The sequence below is a fragment of the Chelonoidis abingdonii genome, chromosome 4 (genome assembly GCF_003597395.2).
Source record: "Chelonoidis abingdonii isolate Lonesome George chromosome 4, CheloAbing_2.0, whole genome shotgun sequence".
In the NCBI taxonomy this organism is placed as follows: Eukaryota; Metazoa; Chordata; order Testudines; family Testudinidae; genus Chelonoidis; species Chelonoidis abingdonii.
The window spans coordinates 153,150,235-153,176,198 of record NC_133772.1 but is presented as its reverse complement, the minus strand read 5'-3'; the positions used below and the strand labels follow the sequence as shown (position 1 = coordinate 153,176,198).

Genomic DNA, 25,964 nt, shown 5'->3' with positions numbered 1-25,964 from the left:
CCCTGTTGACCTTGTCTGACTGCCCTCCAGAACATGTCCTGGGTAATATCACACAGTGAAATTTCACATCTTTAAATACAGTATTGTCCTGGTAAAATGTGTGATAATCAGCAAATCATGAATTTTCAGATACCTTACACAGTATGCTTTGTACAGAATTTAACAGTCTTGCAAGAGGGATGAATATGAAACTATCACAGTAGGCATTTACCTTAACTCTGTACTTCCTGGTTTTCAGATGTTTGAAACTCAGCGTTCTGGAATGGCACAAGCTATCATAAGGCAATCCTAACTCTGTGTTAATGATGTGAACCATTCATAGCAGCATCTGTCATCACTGCTAGGACCTCAGACCCCAATACAATATAAAGGATAACATCCCCAACCACCACTCACTTTCTTCCTCTAAATATTCTGCAATTCCAGACAGAGTGGGGATGGAACAAATGATAGTGTGGATCCACACAAAGGCAGTTGTCTCATTGCCTATGTGGCTCGCCACTGTAGAGAAGTAACAGGCAGGCTTCCAGCATCAAAGGAGTGCACTGTGAGGAATCTTTCATGCAGTAGTTACAGGTCTGCTCTGCCAAACAGTCACAGGTCTAGAGACTAAATCCAAAGAGTTTCCATTTTTTGAGCTACAAACAGTTCTCACCGCAGGTTTTCTGCTTTGACCAAGCACTTGTGCTTATTCACGGCATTTCTTTGCAGCCTCTCGAATATTAGTAGGTTATTGTTTTATCGACTCCCTAGATTGGCCATGTCATCCCCTCCCTCCCCATCTCAGGTGATGGAGGAAGGATGTACAAAAGTCATCTGAACCTTTTCTGGCAGAGAGCAGGGAGGGGGCTGAGAACTAGGGCAGCAGAATTAAATCAATGGCAGAGCTAGATCAAAAGGAAGAGGTAGGCAAGGAAGGGGAAAGCTTGGCTATGGCTACATTAAAGAGCTTACAGCAAGGCACTGCACCACTATAATGCTCCTAGTGCAGGCACTATGTTGGTGGAAGAGCGCTCTTCCCTCCACTTAGTTACTCCAGCCCCTGCAAGCAGCAGTAGCTATGTTAGTGGGAGAAGCTCTCCTGCAGACATAGTGCTTAGGTTGGTGTAACTTACATCACTCAGGGTAAGTAAGTAGCTTATTCATACTTACAACTTATACTGACTTAAGCTATGTGCGCACATAACTATGCTGTAGAAGTTGCTTCCTCTGAGTAATTTAGCTGGGAACAGAAGCAGGTTTATGGAATCAAAGCGATGAACTTGATCAACTTAGTCCATGGTAGCATGGTTCTGTTAGAAAGGGGTCTAATGACTGCTGCCCTGAAACCCACAGCCACGAGTATTATTTGTGCTAAGGCCCATTCTTGACTGTGTCATCTTATACTCCTGGGGCACAGGTGTGAAGAATTCTACTACTCCAATTTGGTCATATTTTTACAATGACCCAAGGCAATGGAGAATCAGGATTCCATTTGCTCCCCGTCCGTAACGATGTTAGTTAAGGGCAACAAAGTTAGCCTTATCTTATGGAAGATGAAGCCTCATAGGGGTAAGAGGTAGAGACCTCCCCAATTGCCATAGTCAACCTTGATCCCACAGGTGGAGGAGGAAAGAATCATGGCATGGCACTTGTACTCTTCCCACCCACTAGGTCCACTAGCTTCTCCTCTCCCCAGACAGGGCTACTCAGTGCTTGCTGCTTACAGGAAAATGGAATACAGGCCTATTGTGGCTAGCCCGCATGTGGGCCATGTGCCCAGCATTCTGTACGTAGCTAAAACAAGAACCAGAATAGTGATTTGAGTATTCACATTTTATTTAAACCAGTACAAGCACCATGCTTAGCAAATGATTTGGTTTAAAAATAAACATGCAGTGTGAACTATCAGAGACTAACTACCTGATGGAAGTTGTGCCAGTTATTGGCATTAACAGTTACATGGAATTGTTAGATTAATAAGACTGACCATCAATATTTCCAAGGCTCTTGATCTTTTTACCATCTGTAGCACTGGCAGCTTGCCTTGGCATACATAATCAGCACCCAAAGGTAACACTGTACACCTGACCAACGTAATAAATGCAGAGAAAGAAATGGAGAGCTTCCACTGCAGCCTTTACTCCCATCACAATGCACTTTTGCAGTCTGAGCAGAATGCTGTGACATGCTTACATTCCAAGCACAACTGAGAAATCAGAGCGATTTTTTAAAATCAGAATTCCCTTGCTTTTGCACATTTAACTTTGACCCTTGGCATTAATTTAATGCCACTTCTGGACTAAATGTCATTTTATAGTTTAAGACAAATCTCAGCTCAGTAGGGATGTACAAGGCACCTTTACACAATACAGTGGAAGGTGTAGGTCCCAGCATTATTGGCATTCTGGTCTATCAAGGGAGGCTACAACATAGTACGAGAAATACTTTTAAACCACCAAATATCGCATTTAATTTTTTCACAAACATATGCAATAGAACCAGTCCATCTTATGAAGTGAAAACATGCAAAAACGCTCATGCTTTAGTCAGTTTGGCTTTTTCTCACACACGGGATTACAAGAGCCCCGTCCCCTCCCTGCCACATACATCTATTTGAAATTTAAAATAGCCAAATTAAGTGTGGCAGAAAAACCACCACCTGTTGGAGAGCTTTAAGTAAAGTTTCTGGTCAGGAAACATTTTTATGGCTGAGTTATTCACTCCTGAAAAAAAATAGGAGTTTCTAATGAAAATGCTGAATGACCTTTAGCTACAAAGGTTAACAAGTCTCGTTGATAATTAAAGCACGCCTCTGTCCCACATTTTGAATTCTTTTTAGAGATCTCCGAAACACTGGCAGAGAAGAGAGGAGTTTGGTTACATCAGACAGGCATAAATTAAATTAACAATAAGCAAAGTAAGAATATACTGGCTTTCCAAACACCATGTATTTGCCTGCTGCTAATCTTCATGGGTAGTTGTAAAGACAGGCAGTTTGAACAACAGTCAGCGATAGGACAGCATTACAAATCTCACATCCACAGTAGAGATTTGAATGGGCTTAGTCATGCCTTTACTTTAGAAGTACTGTAGTTCTGCACACTACCATATCTCAGAGCCAGTCCTGGGACCTTGAGACCTGGACAGTGAGCAGCAGGAGACTGCACAGTATCTTGACATATTAAGTGTAGATCTGCTGCTGTTTTAGGACTATTCTCCGCAAGGACTCCCCCCACAGTAGCTGCAGTTACTTCCCTCTCTTTCGCTGCAGAACTGAGAAGAAAGCGGACAACAACTTACAGAGCAACACTGCTGCCTGATCCACCCAGGCTTTTAGGAATTTATTGCCTGTGTAGGCCCTACCCATCACATCAGTCTTCAGAGCAGTTCTACATGACTGGGAGTTAGGCAATGGAGGTTCCTGAGAAGCAGCATAAAGGGAAGATTCTGGGGTATGGGGTACAGTGAAGGAAAGTTAGAAGACAGGGCAGCAGGAACATCTGAGATCTGAATGGAGTGGGTGGAATGGTGAAGTACTGAAGAAGGGAATGGGAAGAACTGAACAGGAGGAAGTGCTCTTGGTATCGGGAATCAAGACAGGAGGAGACTCTGTGCAGAGAACTAGTGACACCCCAGGTGACTCACAGAATCACTTAATTTGTAAGTACAATTATAAGTTTAGCACAGAAAACCCCATATTTTCATCCAAAAAGACATTAAGTTTCCTTGATAGGGCACATTTCCCCCCCGCTTTATGAGCATTCGTCCTGCTAAACCCCGTGCAAGCAGTAAGGTGGCTATTGCCAGTCCAACATAGCTTACAAAGCACACTGGTCTGGTTAGAGGTTTACAAATCCAGTTTTCCCACTGCAAGCTAGGCTGAATATTAAAGAATGTCACGGGTTCACAGCACAACTGGCAGTTTCTTTCTGCCCTACTGGACTTTGATATCACAATGCCTTATAGTTCATGCAATACAAGTGAAGCAAGACCTTCAAGTTGGATTTTTTTTTAAAAATTGCTTTTTGAAAGTAATACCAATTTAAAGACCAAAGCCTTATTTATACAAGTCTGCCACTAAAGAAATTGCTTCTATTGATCTGTAGCACATGAGAAAGACAAAGGAACATTTTTTTTTACGATCAATACACGTTCTGTCCACGGAGATGAGGAAATGATGCATTGAACTGGAACAACATTAACACAAGGATCTTATTTCCTCCAATTAAAGTCACTTTTCCTACACTGAACTAATGGTCTTTCAAATCACATCATAACCTGTACACACTGAAAAGCCCTCTTATGTTTGAGAGGTGTGTGTATGAAGGAGGAATAAATCAATATGTCAAGCTAAACATGAACTGCTGCTACTGAAGAGCACTGCATGGGTCCGTATGGTTGTCTTAAACAGAGTCACGTTTAATACTCTTACACAGCATGCGTTTGCAAGAAAACCTGGCAGAGGTTTTACAGAATGAAATACTGGCCTCCCAAATTAACTGATTAATTCACTCCTCACCAGCACACACATTATTAGGGCAACTATACTTTAAGCTACAGCTGTTCATGACTAGAAGCTGCTCATGAGAAGCCACTTATTCAGTAGCATGACAAACAAACACTCATGAGAGTCATAATTGAGATACTGTCATAGGAGTACCTGTTTGCCACTGCATGGGCTAAACAGGATATCCCAACTCAAACTACTATTCTACTTTATATAAAAACAGACCCTTTAAAGGGTTAGTTTTTAGCTAGATTATAAAAAGTACTATTTTCATATTAGAATTTTTGCTGTTTTACCAAAAAGAGATGAAACTTAAAGACTGAATGAGGTTACTTTGAGCAGAAGTCCTAGCAGGAATGTAGTTTTGACTGACAAGCAATTAAGCTAGGAAACCTCCTTTCATTAAAAAGATACAAGGTCTATATATGGCCAAGGTTTTCTCAACAACAAAAAAAAAAAACAGACTATTCTAAAATCACTCACAAGTTCTTAAGAGTTCTGAACTCCTGCACTCCCAGGTCTTCACTAATGGGAGCAGATAGCTGGCATTTTAAGTCCAGGTGTGTTATTTTATAAATGTTTACTTGCACCACTAGGCATTAGAAAACATGTTACTTAGACCATTTAACAAAGGTTAGTTTTTACCAAATTTGGAGTAAATAGTGTAAAATTCTTAGTCCTTTTAAAGCTAACAAATTAAAGGCACACAGTATTAACAGGTGTTCATATAACAGCTAATGTGAGTGAAGAGGTTAATTTATAAATAGTGTAATATTAAGTCTTACATGTAAAAATCCAGAATGCATGTAACCAATATTGTAATTAAATCCTTAAGAGTTATAAAATAATCTTACAGAAACTAGTTTATGACTGACTACTGGTCATAGAACTTTGCCCTGAAATTTAAATTGACTCACAATCAAGTGAGATACTCATTAAAATTAAAGAGAATCAGTCCTGAAAAGAATTTTTCACATTAAGTTATTTTTGTCATATAAATACTTGGTTTCAGTTTAATATTAAAACACTTTCATAGACTTTAATTTGGGAAATTCAAAAAAATTCTCAATTTTAACAAAGTATGCTATTTCAACATATAAACTGCTAGTATATAGTATCTGTCAAAAGGATGTATTTGCAGCTCATGAAAAGTTAGTGTCAGCTTCCAAATGTTTGTAAATAGTTAAGTTTCTGAACTGTAGTAATTATAGAAAATATTAGTCACAAGAGTGCAAAAAGAGAATCCCTGCAGAAAAGTATTTCCTTTTATAGTTATACACAAGGAAACACTTTGCAAAGTTTTACTTCAGAGACTAATCTTCTTCTCCTTCCTCAAACTTTGTATGAGAAATATACTGCAGGACACTGCTGTAAATATAGTGCATTTTTAGGATAAGTATTCATGTCTGGTTCCAGTATTGTCAGGATGGTATATAAATACTTAATACAGAGGTTCTCTTAATGGAAATAGCCCAGTCTCTCACGCAGCCACTCTTCAGTTAGGTCTTCTGTATTTCTTATTTCAAATACCTAAAACAAAATTGTTTCAGGTTAAATACTTATATTCCAGTACTTGGAAGAAAAGAACACATTATATCACAGTTCTATTGATAAAATGCATTAGTGTACTTTTAAAAAATAGTCACCATACACTAGGAATCATCATGTTAGCATTTTGCTTCATGCACATTTTTACAAGGACTGGTTAATAACCTAGAATAAAATGCTAGACCCTAATGGAAATACAAGTTACAATTTGGTTAAGTTACGGAGAGCCATAATTACTGTTTCTGGGACTTGCTACCGTCATCTGTAGCTCTCTTAAGATTCTACATCAGTTATCTTCAACCTTTTCGTCTGGCAGGTGCCAGACGAAGGACCGTGGCAGCAGTCAAGCATCCACCGAAATGCCACTGAAATTCGGCACATTTCAGCGGATGCTCGACCGCCGGCCAGAACGCAGGTGCATTTAGATGCCCATGCAGGCGCCATGGCGCCTGCGGGCACCGCATTGGGGACCCCTGTTCCACATTATATATGATAAAAAAAAGATTGTTATATCCTTAAGTGACTCTGAAGTGGCATCGTCAGTCACAGCTCAGGGATGCTAATCTATTTACTATAATATGTGAAGTTACTTCCTGTTTGCAATACAATAACTATATTCTGGGCTGAATTAACTCTGAAGCCTTTTAATTTTTTTCTGTCCAAGATGATTATTTATTTGTAAGCAGGCAGAACCCTCAAAGTATCACCAAAATATTTTGCTCATCTGATACTTAAAGGTATTGTGTCAGTATTCATTGGTGTACTTAGATAAGTATTAAATACATACAAAGATTTGCAGAAGAGAGTCTTCAGTAAGGCCTTGATACAGCAAATGAAACAGAAGCAAGTATACCATTCCCTGCTCAATACATACCTAGCAGGAAAATAACTCTGGATTTTGATATGGCACAGAACAGATGAATTTTACACTACTCCACTCCCGTTGGAATCACTGCAACTCATTTGAGTTATGCACAATCTTTTTAGGACAGTTAATTGCTAAGTCAATATAAAAAAATGTTGCATCAATAACATGTCCACAGAGCCTTGAGAACATTCTTTTATCTAATGCAAGCAAGGTAAAAGAATTGAAGTTGTAGAGAATCAAGTTTGAATTATTAGCAAAAGACATACTGTATACTAATAGAAGAATGCAAGATATTTTGACTATACTACTAAGACCAATGTGAAATTGTAAGAGTCACATTTTTTAGCACTATACGTGCACACATACACAGCGCTGATGTTGACACTATAGTATTCAGCTGACAATAAAAAGGGATAATAAAAATATGTAAAATCACCAGTGAATTTACCCATTGCAGGGCATGAATCACCTGTTTACTCCTCTGCATCCATTCTACCTTCTTAGTAATCCCCAAGTTCTTTTGTTTTGTTTATTTTGTCCCTTTGTTTATTTCCACTTCTGCACTATCCTCTCAGGCCCAGTCTACAGACACATTCTCATGTTCAATCTGTTATTCACTGCTGTCTACTGGCATATTGATTTATTAAGTAAAGATGCAAAAAAATAAATCAATATGATAGCACAGACTAGCATAACAGAAACTAGGCTAATCTACCAAGCTGCCAAGAAGTGGGGTAAGTCAATTAAGTCATGTATGACAGTCAGATCAAGAGAAGGCCCTAGCATGAGCCAGAATAAAATCAAGCTTCAGTGAGAAGTATGTGTTAGAATGGGTTCCTGTCTGCATCCTGTATCACTTGCCATACCGGTATTGCCCTGGCCTCTTCCTTTGTCATTCAGTGTTGAATGCATTCTACAACAATATGCATTACCTCACCTTTTGGGGGCGAAGCCAGACCTTTTGGCACCTGCTCCCCTATTTGGTGTAAACATTGCTTGTGCCAATCAGAGGCGAACACACACAGGTTGGGGGGCCCGCCCTAATGAACTCTGTGATGCATAGTAGATTTTAGGTCGCCTGCATGTGCAGGGGGGAGAGGAAGAAAACGAATCCCGTGTATCCGTGTACCCGTAACCGAGCCTGATCAACTCGAAGCCTCTCTCTCAGCTCACGTGTTTGAAATGAGCTCTACGTTTGCCGGCTGGGATGCGTTGGTGTATTGTAAGTATCAGTTAACTAACTGCTGCATTGTTTTAAATATGTGTAGTAGATATTTTAGGCAGTGTGGTTTTAGGTGTAACTCTATTAGCTAATCATAAGCTGCTCCTTACCCTTGTAACCATCTCCAATAAAATTAAAATTGATTATTTAATGTGTGTGTGTCTGCAGTTTGCCTCGTGACCCATACTCCCCTTGCATCTCTTACCTATATAGTCTGTTGCCACGTGCAGCCTGGTAAATAACAGGCCTGCATTTTCTTTTGCCCCTGCAAATACGTGGCAATCTACAGTATGAATAAAGCACGTTTAAAAATCTAAATCTGAAGCAGAAAGTTAACACTCTGATCTGGGTACAGAGGAGTCAGTTCCAGAAGATCAGATCCGACTCATTCATTCCTTGGCCTCCCCCCAGGCAGTTTTCAAATGGTTTCTGGTTGCCTTTTTTTTTGTTTTTGCAAGAACCCCCACATGCAGCTGGTCTCTAGCTTCCCTTGCCCCTGAGAAACCTGACCAGTTTTCCCCATTCACCAAGTGGATTAGCTGGGCATAGCCTGAGTTCACCTTTCTCTACAGGGGACCCCACTCCTTGTCTCCCCTCTTTTCTGGCAGGCTGTAGTTCTCATGCCTCAGTTCCTTCCAGGCCTATGAGACAGTCTCCTTCTGCCAGACCAGCCAGCTCTCTAAAGCCTGCTTCCTCCCACTTCTCCCCTTCAACTGGAGGGGCCTCTTCTCCAGGCTTGGTGTTCCCCAAATGTATTGTGGAGCTGACTGCAGGCCAGACCACTAAGCCCATTCTGCCCTGGCTAATGTGTAAGATTTGCAAAGGTAGCAATCAAGATGGGAAGGGGAAAAGAAAGCAGAACAGCATCTGTGAGTTTCAGCATTAACTTTCAGGTATACTGCAGGTGTCCAGAGGAGATTTTATAATCTACTTCTGACCCAACAGTGTCAGAACCAACTATCCAACCAGAGGATACTTCTTCAGTTGGGAAGACCCATTCTACCATTGTTAGAAAATAGACACCTAAGGTGTTTCATGCTTCAGTGATGGTTGAGAAAGGTTCACTACAATAAAGCACATTTTTAAGTGAGGGTAATTAGCCACTGCTACAGCTTATCAAGAGATGGAGGTTGTACCACACCATTTGAAATCTTTAAATCAAGACAAAGTTCTTCTATTCTCACTGTCCTCTTTTTAAACATAAATAAAATAATCCATCAATCTCCATGCTTACTCTCCTCTTTTTAGGCTTCCTGCAAGATGGACACCTTCTGAATGCAATTTAAAACATGCAAGAACATAATGATCCTGTTGTATTGTGTACATGTGACAGACTAGCAAGACAGAACAGTGTCTTATGTGCACTCACATTCTGCTTGTTATGAAAGATTCTTGCAACTGGACTGCTAGATATTAAATTGTACCTTAGTGAGTTCAGCTGTTTGTACAAGCTTATTCTTGCTCCCAGCGTACATCATCTGTTGTTCAGGCTTGCATCCTGTAGTTGTGGGGAAGGAAAGCAAATCCGTTACCAAGATTTTTTTTTTTTTTTTTTAATTCAGCTTATATGCAGAAGTTTCCAACCAACAGAATGACCCAATTGTCTCTTTGTACACAGTATCATCTTTAGTTTTGCTTCAAATGTTTAGTACTTGTCAAGACTATATTACAGTGATGTGAAAGTGGGCTGGGTCGGAGGCCATATCTAGCTGTCTCTCTAGCTCTGCTTAAAACTGTACTCGAGAGGAAGATAACTATTAAGCTTCATTGTATCATAATTCTAACTGCACAGCCAGCAAAGCAGAGGCCAAACCCATCACTTCTTCCCGCTATCTTATATTCTACAAGAGCGTTGATCGATCAGAAAGCAAGTTACCTTTGCTGCTGTTTCTAATAGATTCCCATTTGTTCCTGAACCACAGATGCAGTCTTATACAAGGAATGCATTTATCTGAGTCTAGCCACTAATCTTGTACAATAACTTTCAGGGCAAGACAAAGAAAAATAAACTGATTGGACAAAAAAATATGACCAGCTTTATTGCATTTAGCAAGCCCCTGATGTCCTGACTCTATTTTCAGTGTCTAGTTAAACCTACTACAGAGGGGAACTTCTAGAAACAAAATCTTAGACACAATAATTACAGAAATTCTAGATGGAGGTCTCCCCTGAAGCATCTTACCACAGAGCAGAGCCTAACACTGTAGGCATGGCTTATAACTTGTTACATAAATTAACTACTGAAGATGCACACCTTTTTCCATACTTTTTTGCTAAACTTTAACACCCATCTGGTTAAGCAGAGTAGTGAAGGATAAAACAATTCACTCTCTCTCTCTCAAGGATTACTATATAATTTAATAGCTGCAGAAAGCCACCCTATGATAATCAGAAAGTGCAGACTGATCTCAAGGGGCCAATTCATTCCCCGTGTCTGAACAAAGCTCGCAAGAAAGTTGAGGTGCTGAGTCGGCTTTTTTCCTCCCCATTCCTAGATTTCTTCAGGGCCACTCGGTCCCTGGTATGAACTAAGGCAGCCTGAGAGTTGCTGTAATGTGGGTCACAGCTGCAACAGCTATTCTGGCAGCTGGGATACAGGAATATTTGACACTCCTGTAGGCGGTAGCATACAACTGGCTCTCTGCCTGTCAGGAACTCCCCTCTAAAGAAGTTTCTCAGGGAGCCATTACTGTGAATTTGCAACCTCTTTAAGCCAGAGAGCGCGTACTGATGAATTTGGTCTTAGTGAAAACTACTGATCTTAAACATTAGGCCTTTTTTGTTTCATAGATAGAATAACTTCCACATTTATAGGATATAGCAACTACTATTCACAACGTTTACTCACCAACTGGACTGGAGAAGATAAAGCACAATGGATAAGAAACTCTTCCATCATCGTGCAGATACTTGTAACTATACACAATGAATGTTTTTCTGAGGTTAAGGAAACTAAAAAAAATACAACTCACTGATCTCTTAGAACATAATCCTTACATTCATTAGCTGAGCTTGATATAGGCAAAAATAAATCTCCCTTTGCCATTTGTTCTAAAAGATGCTTACATACATCAGTTTCTGTACTGTTTCATCTTGCTCCCATCTCAGTTTCTCTTCCGATTTGAGTTTGAGCCATTGGAGGCTTTACCCTGCTTTTCAATAACATAATCCCCATTTGAGATTTGTGTGACTATTTTGCAAAATAAATGTTAGTTCTCAATATTGTCCTTTTCACTATAAAGTCATTTCCCAATGATTTCTCTCCACAATGTTTTTAATATCTAATTTAGCTGAAACTTCATAAGTAGTCATTTCTTTTTCTAAAGAGATAATTTTTGCTCCTTATTGCATACTCTCTTGGCAAGCTATTTGTTGGTAGCTCTTTGCACATCAAACATTGGATTGTTTCATGTACTTTGCTAACCTTTAAATGGAGAACCTATAGCTAAAGTATTAATTTAAATCTTTTTGTTGTATTAACATGCTGAATGCCCTGCAAAAGAGCAGACTGAAAGCCATTCAAAACATGGTGAAAGTAATCAAGTCTTAGAAGTAGAGACTGCACTATGCTATTGTACAAGTCTTCGCTAAGAAATGGCATGTGACTACAGAATATATCATGAAAAGTAATCATTTTGAATATAGGGAGAATTTCCACTGTGGGCAAATATTTGTTTGAATTTTCCATTCCCCCCCCCCCTGCCCCCAATTTCCAATGCATTTTCGACTTAAATTTTCTTCAGTAAACAAAACAATACTAGCAACATTAGAAAGGATATCGCGGTTGTCTCTCGGGCAGCTCATCTTTTAGTTCATCAGGGGAAATGCCCTAGTAATATTAGAACACAAGCAGTCTTTCAATAGGTGAACTCAGACCTACACACTATATGGGCTAGAGTACAAGGGTAATGGAGTAAGACACTGCTACATCTAAAGTTACATATCTAAACTGAAAACAATCCTATGGGAACAGTCATAGGAAGATTCCACTGTTAATTGATTGCTGAACTGCTTTAGTAATTTTGTATAAGATTTAATGTTAATAAAAAAACCTGTGTCCTTAGCAGTTTAAGAAACTGATGTTTTGTGGCTTCACTCTAGTGTTCGATATACTGGAACTCACCACGTATTTCAGTCTCTGCTACTGAATACGTGTGTGCAATATTTGCTACCCTGAATCTAGCCCTTGATCTCCATCTGTAAGAGACCAGTTCCTGGACTAGTGAACAAGCTTAACTATTCATAGTTGCCAATAGTCTCCTCTTCAAATATTATATTTTTTAAACAGTCTGGGAGAGAGGTAAAAGTTATTTCTTAAATCACTGCATAAGATTTTGTGTTGTCCTTCTGTGAGCCAACACTACACAGATTGCGATCAAGTTATTATTCCACCTGTCTACAGGGATTAAGACATCCTAACTTTTAACTAATGGCAGTCAACACAGAATCCAGAGTGCAAGTCAGCAACAGGCTCAGCAAGAATTCTTCCAGAGAGCCAACAAATGGAGAGATATGCTTGTTACATAATTTTTATTCAAATATAATTTAATTAACATTTTAATGTTTAAACCATCTTGCATGGCTAATTATCCAAACAATTGCTACTGTACAGCTCAATTAATAGTGCGTCATGCACCACCCACAGATTAACCATTCATTTGAAGGAGATTCACGACCCAAATGAGATTAACAGTTTGAGAACAATTTGACACTAAGACAGTACCTCAGCAGCAAGAATATATGGCAAGCTGAAGATATTCTTATTTACAATTCACATAACAAACCTCATGCTCTTCATCCAGTACCACCAGCTGCTTATCCTTGTCAATCTTCACTATAATAAAAACATAACATAGGTGAACTGTTCATCTAGAAGGGGTGCTGTCTCCACACACACTTTAATTAAAAGGTTAAAATTGCAACTTTTCTAAAATTACATGCATATAATAAATCAGATTTTATTTAACCCACCCAACACATTATCTTGTACTTTCACTCTCTCTTCTCTCCCACCCCCTCTGACAATGATCAGCGAGTGGAGTTCTGGCCCCACGGAAATCAACTGGAATTTTAACTTCAGTGCAGTCAAGATTTTTCCCCCCAAACTTTGTTACAAAACTAGCAATTTCGAAATAGCCTACTTTAAGAATGTCAAACATAACCCTCTTAGGTTTGAGTAAGTCTTGGCTTTTTCCTCCACGTTCTTGCAGCCAGTGGTAGACTTTCCACTTCAAGCAATGTTTACACTGTGACAAAGTTCCTCCTCCACCTTGGTGGGTCCTGCACTTATTGGCGGATTTGTTCACCTCAGTGATCTTCCCTTCTTGTTGATCACAGTCTGTAGTCAAGCTTCCTCCTGTGTCTGATCAGGAGTTGGAGGTTTGGGGGGAACCCAGGCCCGCCCTCTTACTCTGGTTCCAGCCCGGCCTTGTGGATCGCAGCTGTCTATTAGTGCTCCTGTAACAGTTGCAGGACAGCTACAACTCCCTGGGCTACTTCCCCATGGCCTCCTCAAACACCTTCTTTATCCTCACCACAGGACCTTCCTCCTGGTGTCTGACAATGCTTGTCCTCCTCAATCCTCCAGCAGTATACTCTCTCACTCTCAGCTCCTTGCCTTCTTGTTCCCAGCTCCTCACCCGCTCCTTCTCCTCTTGACTCCTCCCTGCCTGCCTGGGGAGTGAGCTCCTTTTTAAAGCCAGGTACCCTGATTAGCCTGCCTTGATTGGCTTGCGGTGTTTCTAATTAAAGTAGCTATCTCTACTGCCTTCTAGAAAGATCTTAATTGGCTCCAGGTGCCTTGATTAACCTGGAGCAATTGCCATTTGGTTACAAGGGTACTAGGGATTTGTTTAGCCTGGGGCTAACATACCTGTTTCTCAGTACTTTACTGTAGCCATCTGGCCTTGCCCCATCACAAAGCACATAAGTATTTCTATTAACAGAAAGTGTGACAGCTTTTATTTTGAAAGCTTTAGTTCCATACCATAAAATAACGTTCTATTGTTAAGAGGGAATGGGAAAAATATCAAAGTTAGTGGTATAGTAGAAGCACAGTCCATGCCATTTTGCTGCAGCAGCTAAAAATTATCGAAGAGACTTTCTGTAAGGCCTTGTTGCTTTTGTTGGCAATGATTTTAGCTTACTTATAATGGCTGCATTGTTGGTTTCTTTGCGAAACCGGAATTTTCTCAACTTTTCCACCAGATCTTCAGCAACATCACAAACCACCAGAGATTCACTCTACAGAAAAAAGAATTTCAGTTAACAAAAATCCTCCGAAAATTATATGACTACATGAAGTTAGTTGAAGATTCAGAACATGCATAAAATTCAGATGTGCAAAAAAGACAACATAAGCATTAAACGGCGAAAAATGGACTTGTGGTACACAAGAAACAAATCTTGTCTTATCTTTTCATACTGGGCCAAAAAAGGAAAGTTAAATATCAGAAAAATGTGGACCAAATGTCTTTACATTCTTGATTCCTGAAGTCAGAAAATAATTTCTATACTTTTACCTTATCAAGCAATCCTGTTTCTGCAACTTACAGGTTAAAATAATGAATCAGATATGCAACCGATTTTACAAGTTTAGTCCTGAAATAAGACCTTTATTAAATACACATTTAATATACTAGTGCCAGTACAGCATTGTGAATATTTAAAGTAATAAGAGCTGTTAATATTTCAATAGCATCTAGAGGCCCTAATCAGGGCCTTGTGGTGCTAGGTATGAAAGCAGAACTCTGAACCTTCAAATTTTGCCTAACACAAAAGTGTTTAACAAACTATATTAAATGATAAAAGTGTGCACTTTCCCTACTTTATTTACAAGTCACTTTGACAACTTAGTGAAATCTAAAATGAAGTATTGGAAAAATTATCCTGTTGAAGGTAGGAAAGAAAGTGATCTGTTCCTTCACAGCTAGCCCTCTAAGTTATATACCATTTTACATATACACCACTACCTTGATAGAACACATTCCTTGGGAGACAAAAAAATCTTACCATGTTAGAGGTGAAACGGCGTTATATTAACTTGCTCTGATCCACCAAGTGCACAGCCCCACCCCCCCAGAGCACCACTTTACCGCGTTATATCTGAATTCATGTTATAGCGAGTCACTTTATATCGAGGTAGAGGTGTAATTTGTAATTGCACTATACTGACCACTGCCCATTTCCTGCACCATTCTTTATACACACTCCCTCATGTGTCTTCCTGTAACAGTCAGCTCCACTGCTCAGCAAATGTTCTGTCACCACAGGTAGCTTTGACTGAATGCCAAGCATTCCAGAACATTGTTGCCAAACAGAAGGAAGAAAAATTAGTTCACCATCTTTAGCTCAGTTATACTACTGTAGCCACCATACATAGGAGCTTCCTTTATACACTCACTCCTGAGAAATCAGGGCTAACAATCTATATATAAAGCTAAATCATCATGTTATGAAGAGCAAAGTCTTAAAGGAATAAATTAGAGTTTAGAAAGAAACTGAAGTAAGGTTCTGAGCCCATATGCAACTACACCAAAGTCCTAGTCCACTTGTCTTAGTTTACAGATAGCTTTCTCCATAAAGAGGAATTTGTCAAGAATTAGCTAAGGAGAGGAAGTCCCACGAATGTTTCTGTGCAAGTACTCAGACATGCCTTAGGTTTCAATTAAAACCTATGTTTAAATACAGGTCAACAATTTTAAAATTATTGAAGGCAGCCACTAAATGAATCATTCAGTAAAAGAAATAATCACTAGTTTAGTGATCAGAAGAAATTTAGTCTTTAAACTTAGGCCTCGAGCAGTTTACCAGACACCTTACTAGAGGCCAATATTGAAGAAAGGAGAGTTTCCTCACTAAAAAAAGGAGCAAGGGCAAACTTCATCCAAGCATTCTCTCCCTGTCTCTAGACTCTGCATCTTGGACTCCATCTTCAGCAGCCTTTGGAAAGGTGTCTTGAGTTTGCTCCCTATGACTGCTGGAATGGAGACTTCTTCCACCACCTATGAGTCTGCTGTGATAGCACTCTACTCTTTCTCAGGCTCCTGGCTGCTCCAAAGATGAGGATGACAGCTGCATGCTTGTTTCTCTAGACTCTATTTTGGATCATCCTCACTAACATGGCTAGTATTAGCATCTGCTTCTGCTGCTGTCATAGTAGTGTGGTTCTACTCTGAAAGTGATTAAATCTTGCATTGTGATCCATGTTAATTGTTTCTAAGTGATACTGCACATCAAGTGTTTCCATTCTGAAAGTAAGACATTTCTTCCAACTGCCAGCTCCACAAACTCATTTAGGGATGAGAGACTGAGTTCTTTTCTCTCCAAGATAAATAGCAAATAAAGTACTGCAGGCCAAACCACTTGTGCAATCCCCTGTTCCATGGGTGGCTCAAATTAGCCCTGTAAATATAATTAAACAAACCATTCTGTTTGTGATACAGTAGGAACATAATCCAGTTCACTCCCTGTTGGCTAAACTAGCTCTCCAACACCAGAGGTAAACATAAATAAATATGCTTTCACTAAAGCCAGCAGATCTATGACTGACTATGCAGAGAGAGAGCAAATCTGCTAAGTAAGGGGGTGCCTTTTTTTTTTTTAAACTATGTCCCTTTTCTGGCTAGAACCACACTTTAAATTCTTTCAAAACTGATAGCTTAGCCAGCTGCCCTCCTTCCAACTGATCACAGAAGAGTGATTTTTTTAAACTGTTTACACAGAATTTTTTTTCATATTGCAATGTCTGTAGAAAGGCAAGATGGAAACCTGTTAAGAGTTAGTCACACTGTTTTCATATCCCTCCTCCCCATAGGCACACACACAGCCACAAATGATCACTTTCTAACAACACACTGAGTGTAAGCAAGAAGCTGAGAAATGCATGTTTCAACTGAAGCATTTATCTTCAGTTACAGCAGAACTAGAACTTCCCATTGCGTGACCTTTCTGAACTCTACTTCAAGAAAAAAGGATGCAGTTTTCTCAGGCTAGTCTACACTGGCAATGCTAAAGCACTTGAACGTGCCTTGTGTGGTCACAGCACAGTGCTGAGAGAGCTCTCCCAGCGCTCTTAAAAAAAATCCACCTCAATGAGGGGCACAGATCCCAGCACTGGGGCACCATTTACACTGGTGCGTTACAGTACTGCAACTTGCAGTACTCAGGGGGTGTTTTTTCAAACCCCTGAGCAAGGAAGTTGCAGCACTGTTAACTGCCAGTGTAGACAAGCCCTCAGTTTACAATCTTGTTTCCATACACAGTATAATTTCAGAACCCTTTCTTCCCTTTCACACCTCCACCTAACAAAAAAAGGTTATTACAAAGTAGCAAACTCAAAAGGAAGCGTGTGGAAAAACAGTGATACACTAGCAGTGACTCTAGAGACCACGCCTGCAGAATTCCACCTTTCTTGTCCCCTTCAGATCCTGTCCATTTGGTTCCAGGTATAATTTTTGCTCTATCTATACAATAAGATTCCAAAATTATCACTCTGAAGCCTAGAATGTCTGTTGAGTCAGCATGAAGCAATGGAAACAGCTACAAGCATGGCTGAGAGCTTTCTGTTCCAAATATCATTAGGTTCAATCATTACCGGGATTTGCAGTAATTTATAAGCCACTCTACCATTTTGACTTTATAAATTACACCCACTGCAAGGCATTTATCTATACACTACCTACCAAGACTCCTGGACTACTGTGATATCAGACAATTCAGCCAACCACTACCCTGACTCTGCAGCTAATTTGCATAAAACTATTTCATTGATTCTATGAAGGAGACTACACAGATGGTGGCTTACTTGGCCCAGCTGCTACAGGTCTTCAAAGACCAGCACACACACAATGACTCCAAACACGTCTCATTCACCACCCATACAACTCTCTCAGCTCCAACACAACCCACACAATAACACTAAACACACCTAGCCCCTCACTGCAGCACCCCCCCTGCACTTGCCACCTGTGCACATGAACACGAACCCCTCCCTAATCCAGACACAAGTCAACAACTAGCACACAGAGCTCCAAACACACCTAGCCCCTAAGGGCAGAGCATCCCCTTCACTCATCACCTGTGCAGCTCATCAAGAAACCCCACAGCCAGCCCCACAGCAGAACACAACCAGCACACACAATAGCCCCAAGCACACACAGACCCTCACGGAAACACAAATCCACACAACTCTCCCAGCACCCCAACATCAATGCCAAGCCTCCCCGGTCTGCTGAGTGCTGTGAAGCCACGGAAACAGCTACAGGCGGGGCTGAGAGCTCCGTCCAGCGTGTCCCGGGGTTCAACCAGCGCTGGGACTCACGGGTTTCCACACCCCCAGCCGCATCATGCGGGTGGCGCCCTGAGTTACAAGCGGGTTCGCAGCCCTGCACAGGACGGGCCCTGGAGGCGGCCGTTTGGCCCCGCCTCGTGCTCGCCGGCTGGGGCTGGAGTGGGGGGGACGAAGGGTGCCCAGGCCTCCCGCATCCAACCCCTCCGCGGGCGAGGCGGGGCCGGGGGATCGCCAGCAAGTGCCCTGCCCGCCAGCTCCCAGGGCCGGGCGGGCACCGCTCCCTCAGGCGGCTCCACTTACCATTTTGCGGCCACCACCAGCCCCTTCCGCTCGCACTTTAAGAACTAAAGCGCCGCCGACCGCCTCCCGGCGACTGGCTCCAGTGCGCCTGCGCCGGACAGCTCCGGAGCCAATCAGCGAGGCCAGCCGGAGCGGACTGCGGTCTTCACCCGGCTACGGGCCGCGGGAAGGTCCACGCCCTCAACCTCCTGGCGGAGCGTTGAGATGGTGCTCAAGGGGCGCGGCTCCGTGCGCTGAGAGAGCAGCGGGCGCGGCCAAGGCGGGGCAGGGGGGGTTGGTCTCACGCTAAGCAGTGCTCTCCAAAGTGGGGTGCGCAAGACGATCCGTTGGGGGGTGCGGCAGGAGGAGCGCTGCTGTGGGGGAAGGGTGGCTGTAGGTGGGAGCGAGCGAGTGGGGAAGCTGCCCTGACCCCCGCAGGTAGGGACTACGGGGCTGCTTTCCCCTTCAAAGCACCGCTTCTCTCCAGCACCTGGCTGCGCGGCTGCCCCTGCTCCTCCTGAGTCCTCTGACCCGTGCTCCCAGGGCCACATTCCGAAACGGGCTTTAGAGCTGCAGGCCAGGGCCCCTTGTCTTCAGTTACCAGATCCACTAGATTTTTCTTGTTCCCTATTAGAAACCCAGTTCAGAATTCTAAAGCCTATCCATATATTTATATTCTTTCCACCCCTTATCCATCATCCCACGTCCCCTGCATATCTATGTCTCCTGGGCGCCACTCCCACATCATGCTGCCTCATCTCCCACTTCATCCGTTCACAGCCTCTGAGCTGCTCCATCTGCCCACACTCTCCACCACAGTTGTTTCTTTGCCCTCCTGTTCCAGGCCAACGCCAAGCATTCAAAAATCACAAGCCAAGCTTCTACTAATCATGAAACTGCTTTAAAAATACAAGATTATTATTTTTTAAGATAATTCTGTGACAGTCATTTCCTTTGGTTCGCCCTAGTCTTCAGAGTGCAGGGAGGTCACTGGTGGTGTTTCCAAGTTTGCTCCCCACCCTGAGCGCTAGACAGTTACTTTTTAAAAAAATGGGAAGCTGAGCTTCTCACTGTACTCCAGCAGCTGGGGCTTTGAGAAACCCTCACCTCTAGGGAGACTCCCAATACAAGCAGGAGAGCTAGCAACGCTTGCACATGCTCCCCTATCCCTCCCGGTCACCTCCTTGCCCTGCCCCGTGCGTTCCACGTGCCGTCCCCGGCCCTGCTCCCGCTCCTGTATCAAACTCAGGGCAGACTAAGGGCAGCAGCTTCAGTGTGGTCTCACGTTCCTAGTGGGCATGCGCAAATACCGTGCACATGCGCAGTAAGGCTTCAGCTGTCGGAGTTGGAAGGAGCGCGGCCGGTTCGGAGGCCGGGCGGCTGGTTCCGCTGGCAGCTTCCTCCCCTCCCCCCGTACTGGGGAGGCCGCGGAGCCCCATGGCCGCCGTGTTCCTGGTGACGCTCTACGAATACTCCCCGCTCTTCTACATCGCTGTGGTGTTTGTCTGTTTCCTGGTTACCAGCGGCCTGGTGCTGGGCTGGTGAGCGCGGGGCCCGGGATCGGGGCCGGGGGGGCTGGTGAGCGCGGGGTCCGGGATCGGGGCCGGGCCGGGGAGGTCGGCGCTCGGGGGGGGCCTGGTGAGTTATCGCGGGGTACCGGGATCTGTGGCCGGAGGGGGACTGTGAGGCGGCGGGGCCCTCGGGATCGGGGCCGGGCGCGCTAGGTAGAGCGCGGCGGCGGTCCGGCGGAGGGGCTGGTGGCGGGGTCCGGAGCGCGGGCTGGTCGCGGAAGGGGCGGGGCTGGTGAGCGCGGGATGGGTCGGGGGAGGGGCGGGGCTGGTGAGCGTCAGGGCCGGGGCCGGGGAGGGGCCAGGCTGGTGACGCAGGGCGGGATCGGGGCCGGAGGGGGCGGCTGTGAGCGCGGGGATCGGGCCGGGGGAGGGGCGGGCTGGTGAGCGCAGGCCAGGATCGGGCCGGGGGAGGGCGGGGCTGGTGGAGCGCAGGGCCGGGATCGGGCCGGAGGGGGGCGGGCTGGTGACGCAGGCTTGGGATCGGCCGAACAGGGGGGCTGGGTGGTGAGCGCAGGGCCGGGATCGGGGCCGAGGGGGGCCGGGGCTGGTGACGCGGGATCGGGCCGGGGGAGGGGCCGGGGCTGGTGAGCGCAGGGCGGATCGGGCCGGGGGAGGGGCGGGGCCTGGTGGCGCAGGGCCGGGATCGGGGCGGAGGGGCGGGGCTGGTGAGCGGCGGATCGGGCGGGGGGGCGGGGCTGAAGGGCCCGGCACCGGCTTGCGGGGGAGGAAGAGGGGATGGGGGATCGGCACTGGCTTGGGGCTCGGCAGCGCGGGACCTGCACAGGGCAGTTTGTTGATGGCTGGGGGCTAAGGGGTCACTGGACGCTGCCCGGTTGTTCTGGTGCTGGAGCTCGGTGGGAGGTGGATGTTTAGGTGGAGAGGCCACAGTGTCCTGTGTGTGGTGGTCGGGTGACCAGATGTCCCGATTTTATAGGGACAGTCCCGATTTTTAGGTCTTTTTCTTATATAGGCTCCTATTACCCCTCACCCCTGTCCCGATTTTTCACACTTGCTGTCTGGTCACCCTTTGTGGTGGGTCTAGCTTACAGGCAGCCTGATGCCTGTTGAATGTGAAGAGAGCATGGAGGGTCCCCTGTAGAGTTAGGATTCAGCAGCAGTCTTACTGTCAACTACTTTCAGAAACAGACACCACTGTTCCCATCGAGATGGGCAGCACCGGCTAGACTACATCTGCCAAGACAGGATTGCTTCCTACAGTTCATAGCAATAAATGCAGATCTTAACCAAGTGGTAGGCTGGGATGTGATGCAGTTGCAACTAATGAGGTATCTAGCCATTCCAGCAGAGCCTATTCCTTGTCGGCTAGTCAACTGATAAATAATCAAAAGCATCTAGATGGCTGTTGTCTGGAAAGCCATGTTTGCACTGAGGTCAGGAAATTGACTTGGCATAGATCCTGCCTCTTTATTGACTTAGCATTGATACTTGTAGTACTGAGTCTCAATATTTTCCTTATCCTTTGAAACTAGTGACTCTGGTTATTGGTATTGGTACTTTTGGTAGCTTATAAATATTCTGCTTGACTTTTCCTTTAGTGTAATGTCCTTTCTATGTTATCACCTCTTATTTAGTAGTTACTAGATAAATAAACTTGTAGCATCAATTCCTTTGAGCATTATATAAAGTTCCCTCTTGATTTCTTTCCCAATGATTAGAAGCATAACGTTTTTCTACAACTGGGATTCTCAAGTATGTTTTTGGATCAAGTACTGTTATTTTTTATTAACTTCTTTCGTGTTATACTGCTGTAAATGAAAGCAGAATTTGATCCTTCCTTGCCTGTCACCACTCCAACCTTATTGTCCATCAGAGAATCTGCACAGCAGAGACACTCCATAAATGTACTGAGCGTGGGAAAAGCTGTCACAGGAACTCTACTTTTTCTTACTTGTGGAATCCCTGCCTCATGGATGATACCAATGTTCTAAATTTAACCTGTATTGGTAGAGAATAAGAGATTGATTAAAGGGACAGCATTTCTATAATAGAGTTTTATCCCGCAAGCACCACTCTGGTTCCTATCAGTTGTTCCTCAGATCTCCCTTAATGGAAGATGCTGGGTGCTCAGCCCTTCTGAAAATCAGGCTCCTTATTTAAGTGCATGAATATGGGGCCTAATTTTAGGAAAGTCTTATCTTAAATTGTGTAGATTATAACATTTCTGTCACGTTATTAAACATCACAGAATCCACTCTGAGTATAAATCTGTGGTGGACTCTTCAACTCCAAACTGATTCACAACTGACCAGTAGCAATCTGGAGTTGCCAGTTTCCATCCGTGATGGTTCTTCCCTTGGAGCATTGCATCATCTGAAGAAATTTGATGGAAGCCCGGCATTGTGTGTGCATGGGAGGTAGAACACAATTAAGGTGGTGGTTCCTTTTTAACATTCTCCTTCTCTCCCTCCTCACACGTTAACCTTAGAACACTGTTATCTGCTTCTCACCTCTAGCACATTTTTGCTCCATCAGTTTTTAATATTTTTTTAAACACAGAAGAACTCACAACAGCTAATAACAACTTAAATAATTCCTTGGTGTGCATGCATGGAAACATGCCTGCATATATATGTAAGGGGGTTTTATGAGTTAAGGGCTGCTAATCATCAACAAGAGCCCTTACCCAGTGTCCCTCTGCTTTGGCTGCTGTGGGTTTCAATGGCCTGGGTTCTTAGCCACTAACTAGTGGTGCTTCCACCTGACTGTTTATAGTAATCAGGAACCGTACCTTACCTCCCAATGTCATTTTGATTATTCCTTGCCTAGTACTTATCCCTGTGGCTAGCCTCATACTTCATACATATATTCTTCTGACACCGCTCTGATGGATGAACCAACAATCAAGGTACACTTTATCTACAAGGGGAAATATAGAGGAAACATATAAAGGGGAGAGGATGATTGATTTGGACTGGGTACATCTGTAATACGATACAACTCCCAAGTAACACTATCCGCAGGGTGGATTTCCATGGATTCACAAGTCCGTTTTACTCCATACTAGTGGGCTCTGTAAGGTGGAGGAACCTCACATATCTTGATGAGTCATTGTAGGCCTGAAGGTGCTTGAGTGCGGGGAGGTGACGAGGGTGCCGATTTGCCTAGGGCGCTGGCCTCTCTTCAGCAGCAATAGGCATTACTCCTTGTGGAAAAAGTCTCCACAATGCTGGACGGCTTCCTCAGTGTTTAAGTCCAGTTGGTCATTCCCAGAATAGTTCTACAAACCCCTCTCAGGATAACATGGGCAACTCCCTCAGGCAGAGGAAGAGAGGCAGGAGATTGCCCATGTCCCCTTGGGCAGAGCTTTCATCCCCTCTCTGATTGGCTCAGTCAGCCCTTCATTGCCTAAGGTTCACTTACTCACAAGGCTCAGCACTACCCCCATCCATTGGTGAGGTGAACACACTGCAGTCTTCCCCATCTCTCATGTACCCACTACCAACAAGTTTGGTTCCCATTTTTGTCAGACCCATTATCCCAGGCAACGTATATATAGATAAAATGAAAAATTAGACTTGGAATGAACAAGCTGTGCATGAAACATAAGCAATATCTTGTGATCCTTTGATGTTTTAACCATTACTTACCCTCTCACCTTTTATTCATGGTCATCCCTTGCTGTGTAATGTGTGATTTAGGCCCTGATCCTATAATTAGGTGCATAGAGGCAGACTCCTCTACTCACACAGGTTTCCGTTGGCCTCAGAAGGGCTTCAAGTGAGTGTGGGGGCTCTCTGCATGTGTTTCATTGCAGAAACAAGATTTAAAATTGTAAACTCAGGACAGGGAATTGCCCCTTTGTTTGTTCTATCGAGTGCTGTGCATGCCTATGGTGTGATCTAAACAATAAATAATAATTTGGTACAATCTCCTTTTCTATAATGTTGTTTGTCTCTTGTTTTCCAGTCATTTTCTGCATGCAATCAGCAGTCCCATTTTATGGAGATGTTCCTGACTAAGCAAGGCAACCTGAGATACACCAGCAATGTTTGAACACTAAGGCCTACATTTGCAAAAGCATCCACTAACTTTCCATACCTCCATTTTTGTAGCATGCCTGAGACACCTAATGTCTGATTTTCAATGGAGCTGAGTATCTGCATCCCCAGATGCTGCCAACAGAAACTGTGGGCTCAGCACTCTGAAAAAGATGTCCCAAGGGATTCAAGTTGGGCATTCAAAAATTAGTGGACAGTCTTTGAAAATGTTGGCCTTACTTGTTATACAGATTTTTGACTCCTGACTTTTCACATGTGCCTTCAGTCTAGTGTCACACAAGCAGCATTATAAGGGTTATACTTTTGAAGACCAGGGGACAGACCCAGGGGCGGCTCCAGGCACCAGCACGTCAAGCACGTTCCTGGGGCGGCAAGCCACAGGGGGCGCTCTGCTGGTCGCCATGAGGGCAGCAGGCAGGTTGCCTTCGGCGGCATGCCTGCGGAGAGTCCGCTGGTCCCGCGGCTTCGGCAGATCTCCCGCAGGCTGCTGCCAAATCCGCGGGACCGGGGACCTCCCGCAGGCAAGCTGCCGAAGACAGCCTGCCTGCCGTGCTTGGGGCGGAAAAATACCTAGAGCCGCCTGTGACGATGCGGTTCTGGTGGGACCCAATTGAGAGTGCCAATTCAGGACCAATTGCTCAAACAGGGCAGTCACAGCCCAAGGCTGGGGTTTTTCCACCTCTAAGGCAAACCAAACCAGCCAGACAAAAATGACTTTGGTGTCACTCGACTGGCTAACCACAAGTCACACAAGCAAAGTGGGCTGGGTCGGAGGCCATATCTAGCTGTCTCTCTAGCTCTGCTTAAAACTGTACTCGAGAGGAAGATAACTATTAAGCTTCATTGTATCATAATTCTAACTGCACAGCCAGCAAAGCAGAGGCCAAACCCATCACTTCTTCCCGCTATCTTATATTCTACAAGAGCGTTGATCGATCAGAAAGCAAGTTACCTTTGCTGCTGTTTCTAATAGATTCCCATTTGTTCCTGAACCACAGATGCAGTCTTATACAAGGAATGCATTTATCTGAGTCTAGCCACTAATCTTGTACAATAACTTTCAGGGCAAGACAAAGAAAAATAAACTGATTGGACAAAAAAATATGACCAGCTTTATTGCATTTAGCAAGCCCCTGATGTCCTGACTCTATTTTCAGTGTCTAGTTAAACCTACTACAGAGGGGAACTTCTAGAAACAAAATCTTAGACACAATAATTACAGAAATTCTAGATGGAGGTCTCCCCTGAAGCATCTTACCACAGAGCAGAGCCTAACACTGTAGGCATGGCTTATAACTTGTTACATAAATTAACTACTGAAGATGCACACCTTTTTCCATACTTTTTTGCTAAACTTTAACACCCATCTGGTTAAGCAGAGTAGTGAAGGATAAAACAATTCACTCTCTCTCTCTCAAGGATTACTATATAATTTAATAGCTGCAGAAAGCCACCCTATGATAATCAGAAAGTGCAGACTGATCTCAAGGGGCCAATTCATTCCCCGTGTCTGAACAAAGCTCGCAAGAAAGTTGAGGTGCTGAGTCGGCTTTTTTCCTCCCCATTCCTAGATTTCTTCAGGGCCACTCGGTCCCTGGTATGAACTAAGGCAGCCTGAGAGTTGCTGTAATGTGGGTCACAGCTGCAACAGCTATTCTGGCAGCTGGGATACAGGAA

The 25,964-nt window shown here is 43.7% G+C and overlaps 2 protein-coding genes across 4 annotated transcripts in view; one reads left to right on the top strand and one right to left on the bottom strand.

Annotated features, from left to right (window-relative positions):
* Window positions 1–1,800: 1,800 nt before the first annotated feature.
* GMFB (glia maturation factor beta) lies at window positions 1,801–19,987 on the bottom strand. 2 transcript variants are annotated; one of them, XM_075065795.1, is made up of 7 exons: window positions 19,762–19,987; window positions 14,274–14,370; window positions 12,912–12,961; window positions 11,907–11,956; window positions 10,976–11,058; window positions 9,552–9,625; window positions 1,801–6,019 (listed from the first exon to the last, which is right to left on the bottom strand). In XM_075065795.1, coding segments are annotated over exons 2-7 (330 nt in total). In that variant the 5' UTR covers window positions 14,275–14,370; window positions 19,762–19,987; the 3' UTR covers window positions 1,801–5,947. The 2 variants fall into 2 exon arrangements, with proteins under 2 accessions (XP_074921896.1, XP_032627384.1); XM_032771493.2 differs by lacking the exon at window positions 19,762–19,987 and adding an exon at window positions 18,719–18,817.
* A 9-nt stretch (window positions 19,988–19,996) lies between these two features.
* Window positions 19,997–25,964, top strand: part of CGRRF1 (cell growth regulator with ring finger domain 1) — a 241,739-nt gene continuing 235,771 nt past the window's right edge. For both annotated transcript variants that reach the window (XR_012655854.1, XM_032771489.2), the window contains exon 1: window positions 19,997–20,238. Coding sequence is in view for 1 of the 2 variants with exons in the window: in XM_032771489.2 (XP_032627380.1) it covers window positions 20,015–20,238 (224 nt within the window). In the remaining variant the exon portion in view is untranslated. The remainder of the gene's footprint in view (window positions 20,239–25,964) is intronic.

Bases quoted from the DNA above. Each gene is read 5' to 3' on its own strand.
- GMFB (XM_032771493.2), bottom strand. The intron at 11,957-12,911 runs GTTTGTTATGTG...TAATATTACTAG, and splicing joins TACTGGATGAAGAGCATGAG to GGCATTTCCCCTGATGAACT. The intron at 6,020-9,551 runs GTACAATTTAAT...ATTTTGTTTTAG, and splicing joins AAACAGCTGAACTCACTAAG to GTATTTGAAATAAGAAATAC.